Source organism: Mercenaria mercenaria, chromosome 14, assembly GCF_021730395.1.
Source record: "Mercenaria mercenaria strain notata chromosome 14, MADL_Memer_1, whole genome shotgun sequence".
Lineage (NCBI taxonomy): Eukaryota > Metazoa > Mollusca > Bivalvia > Venerida > Veneridae > Mercenaria > Mercenaria mercenaria.
The window spans coordinates 6,428,799-6,444,378 of NC_069374.1; the positions used below are offsets into that span (position 1 = coordinate 6,428,799).

The following is a 15,580-nucleotide window of genomic DNA, read 5'->3' on the forward strand; positions in this document are numbered from 1 at the left end:
TGGCTTTTACATGACAATATTCGCCAGTACTCGCCCAGGGATATGATAAGTTTATAGATCGATCACAAGACACGTTGTCATTTGTTATGGTAAAGACTGAAACCGTGAAGTTTGACAATCGGAGCTTAATTTTGTTCACTGCTCCCAAGCTTTGGAACTCACTTTCCGTCAAGATTATTGAAGTTGACATGCTGACTGCATTCAAACGCCTGCTAAAACTCACTTCTTTGTACAACATTTCCCAAACTGACTAATACATTTTTTATATCAAAGCGCAGAACAGGGTTTTATGCTAAAGTAACTTTACTTTATAATGTGTGAATGGGTTATTGTATCTATATTTTATATTCGTGTTATGTTAATGATTAAAGTCAGTTTCTTTTGGGGTTTTTTAATGCGTAATTGTTTCTTGAATTGTATCATTACTTAAAGCATTTTTGAACGATTGCATGTGCATTAAGAAAAGTGCTTTATAAAACTGTTGTATAAAAACAACAACAGCAACAATAATAATAATAACAAAAACAACAACAACAACAACAGTAACAATTATAATATATTGTCGGGACACCAACTCCCGAGTTCAGTGATTTGATGCCTATTTATGGTTCCTTTTCACGACAGTGTCATTTAATCAGGTTCAAATGTGAAGTTAAATGTGTGATGTATCAACAAACAATTTAAATGTCTAAATATGTAAAACCTCGTTATGATTACTGTACTACATGATATTAAATTTGTAACTTGTCCTATCTTTGACCTTGTTTCAGACATTGTAAATAGAACTTGAGCTATTGTAAACTCCCTACTTCCGGAATGTACGTATACATGTTTTTACTCATGTTTATTTTTAAAATGAGTGTTGATTACCTTAAGAATCTTTTTTTTTAATATTAAGCATAGAGAATTAATAATGCTATTAGTAAGTTGGAGATTCTATACCATTTATGGAGCGGAATTCATATAAGTTTTATGTAGCTTGTTTTCCAATCCATTCGATTAAAATTTCTTTGTTTGTTTGTACTATTTTGATGATGTACGTCTTTTTATAAAACTTTGTTAATTTAAATATAGTACTCATGTTTGTATATACAGTTTGTGGAAATAAATACAGTTTAAAACTATACCAGATCTATTTCATCAGAATCCGGTACATGTGACTTTTATACTTCATTTCTTTGCCATTGTCTTTATGTAGTCCAAATGCAAAACAATGTAATTTCATCACAATTTAAACATTGTGTTCAAAATTTACATGTACAACCTTATTTGAAGTTTCAAACGGTAAATTTACTATAATCAATTTTTCAACAGACGCTTATTCCTTCTACACGTAAAAGTACGCGTCTAGAAATCTCGACCTTGAAAACATGCAAATTTTCTACGAGTGTTTCTGTTTTACAGTTTTATCACAACCAAGTATGATGCTTCGGTATCTACTCGTGTCTGCTCTATGTGTATTAATGTCGTTGGTGTTTTCGTCGGCTGAATACCAATGTCTTTGCGTTTTCGACAACCATGTACACCCAATTTACCAAGAACCAAACGTCACTTCCCACGTGATAGGCTTCATACCGCCAAATCAATGCAAGTACTATCTATATCCGGTTGATGAAGAATTTGGCGCCATAATGATTTTTCATCAGGTTGGTAAATCAAATTTTGAAGGATGCAATGTCAAGCATTGTCATGAATTGCCTAATCAAACAGTATTGTTATGAATTGCCTAATCAGGGAATAAAATAAAGTAGGCTATATAAATTCTAGGCTAGAATATAACAGTCTAGAAATACGTACTTTTGCTTTTTAAAATATGTTTTGAATATACACTCCTAGACATTTATAATCGGTCGCCTATAATTTTCATATATTTCTTTAAAAATACCCTGAAAATAAAACAATAATGTATACCATCAAGATATTCAATATCTTAATAACAATATGGGCTGTTACATTTCACCAGAACATTTGAGATTTGTTAACAACAACAGTTCGAATAACAACACCCACACTATCCAATGTCACATTTTCAACTAATATCTCGTATGCCCGCTATTCGCATTAATAACTGTCTGAAAACGGATGAGCATTGAAATGATATATCTCTAAATGACACATTCTGCCAAATGTTAATAGCGTCATTTTCAAGATCATGTAGACTCAATTGCTGTAGCAAACGTCGAATTCTTCTTTTGAGTAACTCCTAAATGATATTAATTTGACAAAGAGAAAGTGTGACTTTCAAAAGTGCAGGTGTTGTTATTCGAACTGTTGTTGATACAAAATCTCAAATGCTCTAATGAAATGTGTGGAATAGAATTTGGGCAAAACCTGCATTGTGCTTTCGTATATCCAATCTTGCGATTTACATGTATGCATTCGTTATTCACATGTTCACATGCTTCCTTCAGACATCCCATTTTGCATTGTTACATGACCATTTGTGCATCCTATGTTTACGTGTTCCTTTCTAACATTCATACATGCTTAATTGTTTCATCTTAATATCATGGTTACTTCTTCATTAGTCTATGGCATTATGTTTCTTTCGGTCATGCTGCAATGTGACATGCATCACTCGGTGTATTAGCTTGTGGTTAACCTAGACACACCTTCCCCGTGTATTTGTGTTGTCTGTATGCTGATGATATGGACAGAAGTGGCTCCTGGACAGGTTGAATGTGCTTACTCGTACACATGATCAGCTAACAAAGTTTTAAACATCACTTGTCACAATGCAGAATGCAGCATAGCACTAAGCATAATGAGGTTACCACAATGTACATTTCTCATTATGATACCAGAGGGCGCTTTTATATTCGTGCTCAGAAGCTTCCGCTAAGTCACGGAAAAAAATACGACACTGCGCATTTTGGCTATGTGTCCAGTGACTGGACCTAACCTGTTTGATTTGTCTAGGCGTCCGGTAAACAAGTTCGAAAAGGCCTGTGTATCATCAAACATGTACGCATCTTATTTATTACATTAAGTTAATTTAAGTCAATTGAGATACCATTCGTTTTTAGCTCGACTATTCAAAGAATAGTCTAGCTATTCCACACATTCGTGCAAGTTACTTTCTCCAAAACTAATGCAGATATTGAATTGTAACTTCACATGTATCTTCGGGATTATAAAATTAGGTGAAAGCATCAAGTTCCGTAACTCTGACATGTATTTTGGCCAAATTATGCCCCTTTTTGGAGTAAGAAAATCCTGGTTAGTTTTGAGTGCAAGTTACTATCTCCAAAACTAATGCAGATATTGCATTGAAACTTTACATGTGTCTTTGGAGTTATAAAACTAGGTGATCGCATCAAGTCCCATAACTCTGACATGTATTTTGGCCAAATTATACCCCTTTTTAGACTCAAAAACTCCTGGTTAAAGTTTTGCTTATAAGTTACTACCTCCAAACCTTAAATGCAGATACTTTAACATTTAGGGTAATATTCCTGGTTATGGGACAACAATTTGAATATTCGAGCATTAGCTGTTTTATGGACAGCTCTTGTTAAATGCAGCATTTAAAAGCAACTTTTTTGAGTGTTGAACTTAAAATGTTTCGGTGCTGCGGGTGATACCGCGTTGGCCGAGTAAAATTTTAGTCGAAAGTTATAAAGTAAAAAAAGTACTACTGATACTACTGATACAGATATCGCGCTACATTACACCTCAGTTTAAAGCTATCAAATATACGCTCGTCTGCGTATGTGGGGAGACAATTAATTCAGTTGACATAATTTTGTTGTGTAGGCTATATAAAGCGCGCTATAAATATCTGCTAACTACACAATAGTAAAGGTAGTGTTTCGAAAACAATGCTTATTTCAGAAAATAATTTTGTTGTTTGTCCGGTTACCGGACGTGTAGTCTTAACACTCTCGGTACAGTTCGTGTGTTTCCGTATTTTAGTACAAGAGGGTTATCTCCACTTGAACAAGAATTTCAGAATGTAAAAAGTATGTTGTCACAACGCATCATAACCCACAGCTAAATTTATATGGAAGCATCAAAACTCCTCGCATTTAAACATTTAAGGGACCACTTATGTTCTTTTCATCAATTAGCATACATCATTGACGCTCCAACGAAGACACAATGCAAGTAACCACTAGTAAATAAGATGAATGATGGATGTAGTTTGTCAGATTATAGCATGTCCGAAAACAACACGAATATTTTAGAAAAACGAAGCAAGGACAGATCATTTTTCAGAATTAAGCATGGATGAATATCAGAAAGAAACACGCAAACACAGGATGCACAAATGGTCATGTAACAAAGCAAAATGGGATGTCAGAAGGAAGCATGTGAACATGAGAATCACAAATGCATACATGTAAATCGCAAGATTGGATATACGAAATTACAATGCAGTTTTTGCCCTAATTCTGTTCCACAGAAATGAACTTGCCAATATTGTTATTAAGATATTAAATAAATTGATTGTATACTTTATTGTTTTATTTTCGGCGTATTTTAGAGAACTTTATGAAAATCATTGGTGACCGATTATAAATGTCAATGAGTGTACACAAAGAACAATTTAAATCTGCCACTCTTTCATTTCTATTTTGCTACTGGCTTGCAAGTTAATCACAACAAGGAAACAATTATTTATACAGTTGATTGTACAAATAGTTTTCTCTGAAATCATCTTGTTGGTTTTTTAAGTGGTATATCATTAGATATCAGCATAAAAAGAATCACATGACTATGATAATTTTATAATTCTTCAGTTATTCTGTTTCAATATGCTCAATGCCTGCCCACTTGTAGATCTATGTCGGTCGGTCAGTAGGGCATTTTCCTATCAATACGTGAAGAATGCTGAAGACATTAGATGGATATCCCGTATTGTGTGTTTGAAGGTCAGTATGTCAAAGGTCAAGGATTTATTGACCTTGTATCCAATAACACGAGAAAGCTTGGTTGTCAAGTTTTATTGGATGATACCAGTGGTCAGAAAATGATTCTTTTTCATTTATTACCCTATACCCAGATGTCTTCTATAGGCCAGGCTAACACAAGGGCATATACCCCGGTATATTCTATGGCCAACTCTTTTTTGTTGCTGTTATTATTTTTATTCTATCATTCTGTCGTGTTTTTTTTCTTGTAGAAAGGGTTCATCCACATGAATACACCCGGTATGAAACAAATTTGTGAAGGAAAAACATCTCCGGATGATGTCAGTGAGTTTGATATCATCTTTTAACAATTTTGTTTATTACGTTGTGTCTCTTTAACTTTTTATTTGGGTCAGACATCATAATGATGTTTTAAACTAGACTTCGATCTGCTTCGTTCTTGTAGTAATTTTGTTTTTAGCAAGTTTTATATTTTAGCATCCAAGAAGTCGTAGCTTATTGTCACTACTTTCTGCTGATCATATTTTTGACATGAAAGTAAGATAACTTCCAAAATTAAGTTTCTTTATGTGCGTAAACCAGTTTATACGTACTGTCTTATTTGACCGCAGTTACCACATCGAAACCTGTAACACACGGAGTGTCAATAAAAACGAACAGTCTCGCACTGTATTCAACGACAACAAATACTCTAGCGTTCACAAACAGAAAAACAACACCAGTAACATATACGGCTTCTGCAGTAAAATCTACAGCCACACATGCAGCAGAGTCTACAACTACAACGCATTCAATTTTGCCTACAACCATGTATTCAATTAAGCCTACAAAATTGCTTCCAGCAACTCCTTCAACCAAGCCTTCAGCAAATCTGTCAACCACGCCTACCGCAACTCCCTCAATCACGCCTACAACAATTCCTTCAACGATGCCTACTACAACTCCGCCTACTACAACCCCGTCAACCACGCCTACAACAACTCCGTCGACCACGCCTACCACAACTCCTATAGCTGCGCCTACCACAGCACCTGCGTCATCGATCATCAGTGTAATACGTACAAGTCCAAAACCTACTTATGACTCAAGTAAAATTCCTGAAGGTTTGTTTTTTTTCTTGCTTATATCTACAAAATGTACCTTTATTCTTTTAAATATCATGGTATTTAATATCTGATATCATAGTTAACTGAATGTTATAAGGTGCGTGCACGGTTTGCTGACCATATTGCTGAACATATGTTTGTTATACAAAACGTTAATTACCAGACCAATTTGGAAACATTACATTCTTCTGATTGCAGGTTTCTTACACTCCTTTAAAATATAGACTGTGTACTAATCTATCTTATAAAGAGTTAAATTCATTAGGTCACGTGGAAATTTGTCCGGACTACGTCAAGGATACAGATGTGAACCGTTTTCAAGGTTTTCTGGGACAGTATGGAGACTTCTGTTATGAACTTGTTGACCTACCAACACAATATATAAATGCTGAGCGACATTGTGCAATAGTCTCTTCCGGTCATCTGGTACATGTGCTCAATCAGGATGATCAAGATTTCCTGGTGAGGTTTCTGAACAAGCATCACTATGTAAATGCCGTCTGGCTCGGACTGACGGACAGTGGGGATGCTAATGAAGGTACTTGGAGATGGAGCTCAGGTAAGAACAGTGAGTGACGTTGCGTTTGTTAGGAACGGAAATATTTTCGCTAATGAATTGATTGCCGATCCGAAGAAAGTAATAGAAGTTGCAGGAGATCCGTTGAAAAAAAAGAACTTTTGCAAGGCGTCCATATTGTTATGCTGCATCAAAATATTTTGGTATGGAATGAAAAGTGTCAAACTTTTCTAAACCTAAATACTATTCAGATTATGGACAACATTGAATCTGCTCTATAATATGTGTTGTCGTATAGGTAAAAAATTCAGTCAAAGCTATGACTGCGTAATGCTTGAGAGGACTTGTAGTAATTACCTCGTCTTACTAGCTCCTATGTAGGACATTATCATGATAATAATATCGTGGTATCTCCTATGTAGATGATGGGGTCTTATATTTCTCAGTTCACAGTAAGTAGTGACTTAAAGAAAACTCATCCAGTGTGGGCTCTGTATCTCTAGGTGAAAAAAAAAGACCCGCTGCCGGAACTATAGACGACGGCCTGATTTCCAGACAGCAAACAACTGAGTCTTTTGACTAGTATAAATTTAGAGGTGTTCAGATTGCAGAAGAGAAACATAATTATTTTGTTGACAAAAAATTGTAATTAACATCAGTAGTATGGTTTGAAAAATAAATTACTGGTACAGATTTTGGGCTGCTTCATCAGCAGTTAAATGCTTTTAAACAAGCTGAAATTCGACGTAGGTAAGGCTGAATTTCGACGTCTTCGAAACATGACATTTGTATAGGTAACGAGTATGTCACTGGCCGTGACAAACGCACGATGCAGGACTTCTGTAAATATTATAGTATCTTGGTTATTTAATCATGTTTGGGTATAAGCAATGTCAGTTAAATGAATAAATCAAATAGGTTTCTGATATTTACTTTCATAAGTATCAGTTGCTAAAAGTATCAGTCTTTAAGCATTTTCAATAACGTCTCTTACAGATTACTAGTACTTGGTTATTTTGGCATACCTTTAAGCAGATTCTACAAGTCCTACCATTTTGCACCATGGATAGACTAAATGTTCTATCAAATTGTGGTATTTCAAAATGTTTTTGAATTAAATGCTTAAAATGTTTATCATGAATGTCAACGTCTTTAAATAATTTGCGGATATAAAATTGAGGTATGTTATTAGTTTACACAATTTACTACGCCGAAAAAGTACTTCGTTTTCCACTTTAAGGTGCTCCCTACAAATATAACAACTTCCAAGGTGAATATATACAATACACTTCCAATACTCACAAACTAAACGACTGTGTTGTGCTGAAGCAAGGCGGGGAATGGACAGATGTTGGATGCGGAGTGTCAGTAATTTTAGGAAATGGATTTGGTGAATCCCATCCATATATATGTCAGTACAGTAAGTTTCAGAATAATCAATAAGAAATACAACATCAAGTCCTTCCATATGACCAGTCATTCAACAATGTTAGTGACTACAAGTTCAGTTTACACATATAAAGAATGTTCTTCGAAACTGAATGATAAATAAATAAAAACAGTACAAAATATAGAGTCAACGTTCTGAGACCTCTCTTTGAACCTTTTTCCTTCTTTGCTTAATTATAATAGACAGTTGGCTAACTGGGAAAAGAGGCCTGGTTAACAAATCCGTAGGCATTTTTAGTACAATATGGTATCATACCTTAAAACGTTCGTTATTCTTTCTTCTATTCAACCAGGGTGGATACCAGGCTCAAAAATTCATTTTTATTTTTTTTGTGAGACCCCAAAAGGGGACAATTAGTTTTTTCTCAATTTTAAGGGAAATTAAAGAATAGTTTCATTTTTATCATTATTTGATGAAATGTGTATCTGTTTTAGATTAAATGTATTGTAATATGAATAAATATGTTCATCACACTAATTATTTTAGAATTTGAGGCCCATTACAGGGTTTTTAAAAAAATATTTTGAATTTTTTTATAGATAACACATAATTTAGAAGTATATTATTTTTACTCTATTTGTGAAATCTCTACGATAGTAAGCATGTGGTAAGGTTGAGTATTTAAGGTGCAGGTGTGTAACAGGCATTCTAATCAAAAAATAATAAAGGAGGCACCACTAATGGGTCTTGTTATTGTAGAATAACTGATAAGCAAATTTTAAAGTTTGTTGAAAAAGTTTGGTAAATTGCCCTCTTCTTTCATAATTAATGTTGTAAACCATAAAATGTACCAAAATAGTTTCTTCACAGCAATTTAATATTTGTTCTTTGATAGTTATTTTACGCCCCCTCCCAAAGAAAAAAACAATTTTGAGGCCCCAAAGGGGTTTACATTACTCACATTTCATGATAATTTAGATTAATAAGTAGTTATTAGTTAACAGAATCATTGCTGAAATATATTTAGCATATGACGATTTATGATTCACCATTTTATATGTATGGTGGTATTCACATCACTTTAATAGGATGTAAGTGGAACTTTAACTAACATGCCATAGTAAAAATATAGCTCAAAGACCAGATTATTTTTTGAATGTGTGCCCTCTTGATATACTACTAGCAAACCTACAATTATATTCATTGGCAATGTCACCTATACATGTTTATTTATTCATCTGATCTCTTGTAATATTGGAATATACCCCAAACAACAATCATATCATTTGATTCAGCTAGCCAGAGAGACAAGTCAAAGACATTTTTAACCAATTTGGTATCAGCAGAGCAGTTGTCAAGTATTTAGGTTTCCGCTGCTCAATCTGGAGGTCAGCATTTCATGTACACCATTGCACCAGAACTGGTGTGTGTCCACTTCAGTAAATGTCACAATGACACTGCACAGCTGATAGTAACATTTTATTTTATGCTCTTCAGTGAATTACTGAAATTTATCGGTGAAATAAAATTGATATTTTCACTGTTTCAAACAGTGAAAATATCATTTTTATTTTTCACTGGTACGGAACTACACTTGAATGCGAAATAATATGAATTATAGATGATAGAAAATTCCTTGCAAAATATTCTTCAGTAAAGGTAAAAATGTATTAAAAATAACAGGATCATAAAGATTTACATTCTATTATAAATAAATGTAAAAGAAATCATGAAACATAATAGAACTATTTACATTTTTTCTACAAAGATATTCTGACGTCACGATATTATGACGTCATAATGCGATGCACGTGACGTTGCGCGAACGAACTGGATATAATTTTGTTAAAACCATAAAAAATGCATAAAATAAACAGAAAATTTGTTTGTTTCAGTGTAAGATTGAAATATATTTCACTCGTGAACACCATAATTTACATTTTCGTGAAAATATTGCATTATAGTGTTCACTCGGTGAAATATATTTCGATCTTACACTAAAACAAACAAATATCCTCTATTTATTATTGTAAGTATTTCGTTACCTGAAAAGGATCACTGATGTTCATTTGAACATGTAGCACCCATTTTCTTAACCAGCTACGTTTTTGGTAGGTGGTGTTTATGAAGTAGCCACAAAGGGGCTAGAAAATTCTAATATTTTCAAAAATGATGTAATCATTAGATATCTAGTATTTTGTGTAATTTTGTGCCTTGCAGGTTGTAGATATCGGCTCTTCTTTGTCCTCATATACTCGCCTCTATTCATGCTATAGGAACAAGAATGTCCAGGACCTGTGAAATCTGTTTGTTTACAATTTTGATAATAGATTAAGTATGTATTTTGTTGTTCGTTATTAATGGTAGTTATACTTGTAAGGATTCCTGAGAGTAAGCATTTTAATGTACAAATGACTGCATGAAATGATTTTCCTGGCACCTTAGTGATGGTCTGGGCTAGATTCCAACCTGAGGGCCCTCCATGTAGTTTCAGCTCAACATTAAACAAATTTTAATGGTCATTTTTTCAGTTCTAAGGCTTATTATGCTCTAGACGCATATTTTGGTCAGGTTAAAAGAACTGAGTACATGGTTTAATAGTTGTTAGGCTTACTTTATATCTAAATTTACAGAAATATTTCGTATTGTACATACTTTGCCATTACGTCTTTTATTTACACTGTTATGCAACTCTGAAAAGTTGGAAGGATTAGGAGAAAGGTTTATTTCACTTTTTACTGGTTTAATTTCCAAGTCGTGTTTTTGCAACTGACAGTTCCAAATCTGTGCTCCACTTTGTTCCTTTGTGTGTCCGTATCTTTCTCGTTGTCTATATATTTTACTTTGTTCATGTATATTAAGTGTAAAGTTAATCATGTACACATCCATACAGTCACTGATATGGGTTTTTTGTTTGAGCGGGAGGTTCTTTCTTCGAACGTAGTTTTTCTTAATGAATATTTGTCCTTGCGATTTTTTGTTGTCTAGCCTTGTGCTTTGAAAATACTCTCAAAAAGTGAAAATGCAACATCCATTCTTTAGGACAGTCTAAGCCTGACTTGTGTTACATGAGCATATGGCGCCTGTGTTGTAATTAATTTCACTACCACCTTAGAAACTCATATTAATTACATTTCGATATACAGAAATTCGATCATCAGTAAGGAATGACATACCAAATAGCCTTAAAAGTCTTGATACTGTTAAATGATTGATAAATTGACCAAGAGTTAAAGTTTGATTAGTTTGAAGTTTATACCTTGCAAAACACTTTTGTAGACGCGATTAAAAACATTTGTAACGTGTAATGTCACAACGAGGTTTTCTATATTGTAGTAGTATTATTATACCTGGTGACTCCACCATTTCATAACAACTGAATGTTAATTGGTGTTATGGCATACCACTGCTTCAACAAAGTATTTTTGAAAAATGCTTGTTCTGGCCATGGATAAAGTTCGATAACGATTTTAATAACAGTAGCTGCCCAAAAGCCTTGCGTTCGGCTATCCAACAACTTCTAAGTTTAACAAGGACCATGACTGGGCAAGACTTACAAAACCATATATTGGTTACTTCCCGAGGTTTGATGACCGAAAGCACTATGTGAAATTTTAATCAAATGCATGTAGTTTCTGAAATACACCTTGTTTTTTTAGGTACATGCTTAACTTTTACCAAATATTCTAGGTTGAAAACGAATCATATTTTGTATTAAACTCAGTCAAGATTATTTTTATTTCAAATGGTTAGATGACACAGAAACCTTATGTAAAGTTTTAATCCAACACATGTATTGGTTGCTAAGATATGAACTTACATGAAAAACTTATCCGATGTGAGGATGTCAACAAAGGCGACACCAACACCAGAGTGAACAGAATAGCTCTCACTATTCTTCAAATGCACTGGAATTTTGAAAAGTTTGGCAATTTATATGTGTATATCAATGTACATCAAATATTTACACACAATGTTTTGCACACAAAAAAAATGAAATATTTGCCAGAAAGTGATATTGCGTGTTTACTATTTTGAGTGTATATATCGGTTCAGTATTCCATATTTGAGAAATTTGACTATATGTGTATCAAAAGTTAGTACCAATAAACCGATATTTTATGCACTCTTTTTGCAGTAACAATTAAATGAAAATAAGGAAATGAAATGCAGCGAAGTAACATGTATATGTAATATATTGGCTCTACAATTTCTTGAAATTCTCAGAGTTACTTATTCTACATTATATCTCACACTTGTATCAAAGTGTTTTGCAAAAGTCTCGGTTTTAGTATTCTCAGACCTCAATAATAAGTGATGCTGCAATAATAAAAACAATAAAATTACTTAACACAATAAGTTTTAGTACAGTTAATGTTTTAAGACTGCTTGAGTATATCCACACACTTAACTGAATGTTACGTTGATGGCAAAAATGATATGCAGCATGTCTTTTTAAAATTGTTCATTTTGAATGCAACTCCTTTTGGGGCCTCTTGAATTATATATGAAATTTCAAAGAAAATGTAATATGTCTTAGTTTTTTTATATGCACTGGATACTATAGAGGATAAACATTCATTTCTTAATTACATGTTAATACCAATGTACCGCAAATTTTAACATATTGGATACGTCACATCATAATGTAAATGCCGTCTGACGGAGAACCCCCAATTTAGGGCCTCTTAGTCTTCGATTTCACTTGAACATTACATTTATACCTCAAATTATATTTTATAATTGAATCTTTCCACTCTATTATAGATTTAAGTCAGATTAACCTTAACCTGTAATTTAAACAACATTTTACTTTCATTATTATTTCTTGTCACGTGCACCCCGTTTGGGGCCTCACGAAAACTTGAATAGGGATATCTGAGCCTGGTATCCACCCTGGCTGAATTCCATATACCCCAACGAGCATTTTAATGTATGATACCATATTGTACTAAAAAATGCCTACGGATTTTTTTCTCGGGGCTTTCGCCAACTGTCTATAACAGGTATTTTGTCTAGGAAAGGTTACGGAACGGACAAAAGGCGTTATTCTTGTAACCCAGCGCCTGCTGTTTTACAAATATCTTTAAATCCGCAAAATAAATCTTTGGAATTTGGCATACATTTGGAAAAATTAAACACATTGGAGTTTCATTAAAATTAAACATTATTATCATACATATATTCATTTAATTATCTCAGCCCAATTTTAAAGCGCACAAATTGAGCGAATTTTAAAAGGTAGACCATTTTGATCAAGCTGAAAACAGTTTCTTTGCCCTGTCATATCTTAGAAAACATCACCTTTTGTTTTATAATTAACAAATTTTAGTGAAACTTTAATATCTTGACATGGTTTTAGCTCACCTGTCACGTAGTGACAAGATGAGCTTTTGTGATCACCCTTCGTCTGCCCGTCCTCTGACCACAATTTCTTGTGAACACGATAAACAGTACATTTTGCAATTGATTTTAATTACACTTGCACACAACTTGTGTTGGCATAATATCTCGGTTCCTATCGAAAACTAGCCTGATCTCATCATGGATTCCTGAGATAAGGCCAAACTTTTTCGGCTCGTGAACACGATAGAGACCACATCTTGAAATCAATTTTATTCAAACTTGCACACAATTTGTACTGGCAAACTATCTCGGTTTCTTTTGAAAACTTGCAAGATTCAATTCATGAGTTATGGCCCCTGAAAGGGCCAAAATTTGCTATTTTTAGCTTGTGAACACAATAGAGACTACATTTTGCAATCAGTTTTAATCAAACTTGCACACAACTTGTATTGGTATAATATATCGATTCCTTTCGAAAACTGACCAGATCCCATCTTGGGTTCCAGCGTTATGGCCCCTTAAAGGGTCAAAAATTGCTATTTTTGGCTTTTGAACACGATAGAGACCACATTTTGTAATCACTTGTAATCAAACTTGCACACAACTTGTATTGGCAAAATACCTCAGTTTCTTTCTAAAACTGACCAGATTCTATCATGGGTTTCAGAGTTACTGCCCCTTAAAGGGCCAAAATTTGCAATTTTGGATTTTGCAGCCATAAAGAGACTTCATTTATGATTTGATTTGATACAAACTTACAAAATATCTTAAACATCAATAGATTTTTGATTCCATAATGAATCCCTCAGATCCAATCATGGGTACCGGAATTACGGCCCCTGACTGACAAAACTTGTTAATTTTTATTTTGTGAACACGATAGAAGTGACATTTTACAATTGATTTTAACCACACTTACACACAACTTAAATCACTACTAGTATAAGATGTCCGGCTGGATTCCATCATTGATTATAGAGTTACTGCCCCTGAAAGGGGCAAAACTTTCTATTCTGACCTTTTCAGCCATACAGAGGTTTTATTTATGCACTGATTTGAAACAAAATTACATAGAATGTTTATCTTGATGATCTCTTTAACAAGTTCGAAACTGGGTCATTCGAGGTCAAAAACTAGGTCACCAGGTCAAGTCAAAGGAAAAGTTTGTTTACATCCTAGAGGCCAGGTCTATGATCGTATCTTCACGAAACTTGGTCAGAATGTTTATCTTGATGACTACTATATCAAATTTGAAACAGGGTCATATGGGATCAAAAACTAGGTCAACATGCAAATCAAAAGAAAAGCTTGTTAACACTGTAGAGGCCACATTTATTACCCTATCTTCAAGAAACTTAGTCAGAATGTTTATCTTGATGATTTTTAGGCCAGGTTTAACACGAGAACGAATAACGCCATAACCAGTGCAGCACGACTGAAAACAGTAAACAACTTGCGAAAAAATCTTCGATTCAGTAACTTCAGGTCCTTTGTATCGTAGAGTTATTGAATTTCTTATCGGTCAATAGAATACTTTTGGCTATTGATAGACAGATCATTTAATAACTGTTTTAGTACATGATGTCAGAAACAAACACTTGAAGTTTTGCTTTTTCAAGTTTTGTCTTTATCCAGCAAACATGTGTTGATATAGTCCGGTCATATTGCAAAGGAGTAGTGCTATAAATTAAATAATACACATTTTGAATGTCTTATGTACACCAATAATAATAATAATATAAAAAAGAAAACAATATTATGAGTTAGTAGCAGAACCTTTTGATTCATCCTCGTATGTACTTCACTTTGTTTTCAGATGTATCCTCTTCATTACCAAGTATTGTCCAAGCTTTTCCAGGCGTGGTTGTAGGCTGACGGACGATGGTTATAAACACAAAACCATTCTAAAAGCGACTACGGATTTTCATTTTCATCACCAAAGCTCAGATACAGTAATATTCACTCAAAGGCTTACTATCTTGTTATACTAATATTGTATTATTTTGTAAATTATTTACCATTGATGTAAGCAATAACATTTGTTTTTAATAATACAGACAGCTAAAATTGTACGGTCCGGATCTTGTTGTTATAAAAATGTAAACTAATCTTTTCGATTAGATCACATAAAGCCTTATGTGCGGAGCTTCAGTACTTACGTTTGTACTACAACTTCCCACAGAACGAATCGTCTTTGGTGGGTGGAGTCTCAAATTTTACGTTTTGGTTCAAAATTGGCAATTCTATTTTCAAGCAAACTTTCCCAAAAAAGTTGTGTCCCTATGAAACCCCTTAGTTTAAGATTGTTTATATCAATTTTCTAATTTGTATTTATTTTGTGTGACCA

General features: G+C 33.8%; 1 protein-coding gene across 1 annotated transcript in view; it reads left to right on the forward strand.

The window, feature by feature from the left end:
- Positions 1–660: 660 nt before the first annotated feature.
- Positions 661–15,580, forward strand: part of LOC123528007 (uncharacterized) — a 37,035-nt gene continuing 22,115 nt past the window's right edge. Inside the window, exons 1-6 of the mRNA XM_053524003.1 lie at positions 661–818; positions 1,405–1,646; positions 5,126–5,198; positions 5,486–5,977; positions 6,246–6,539; positions 7,738–7,917. Coding sequence (XP_053379978.1) covers positions 1,422–1,646; positions 5,126–5,198; positions 5,486–5,977; positions 6,246–6,539; positions 7,738–7,917 — 1,264 coding nt within the window. The 5' untranslated portion in view covers positions 661–818; positions 1,405–1,421. The remainder of the gene's footprint in view (positions 819–1,404; positions 1,647–5,125; positions 5,199–5,485; positions 5,978–6,245; positions 6,540–7,737; positions 7,918–15,580) is intronic.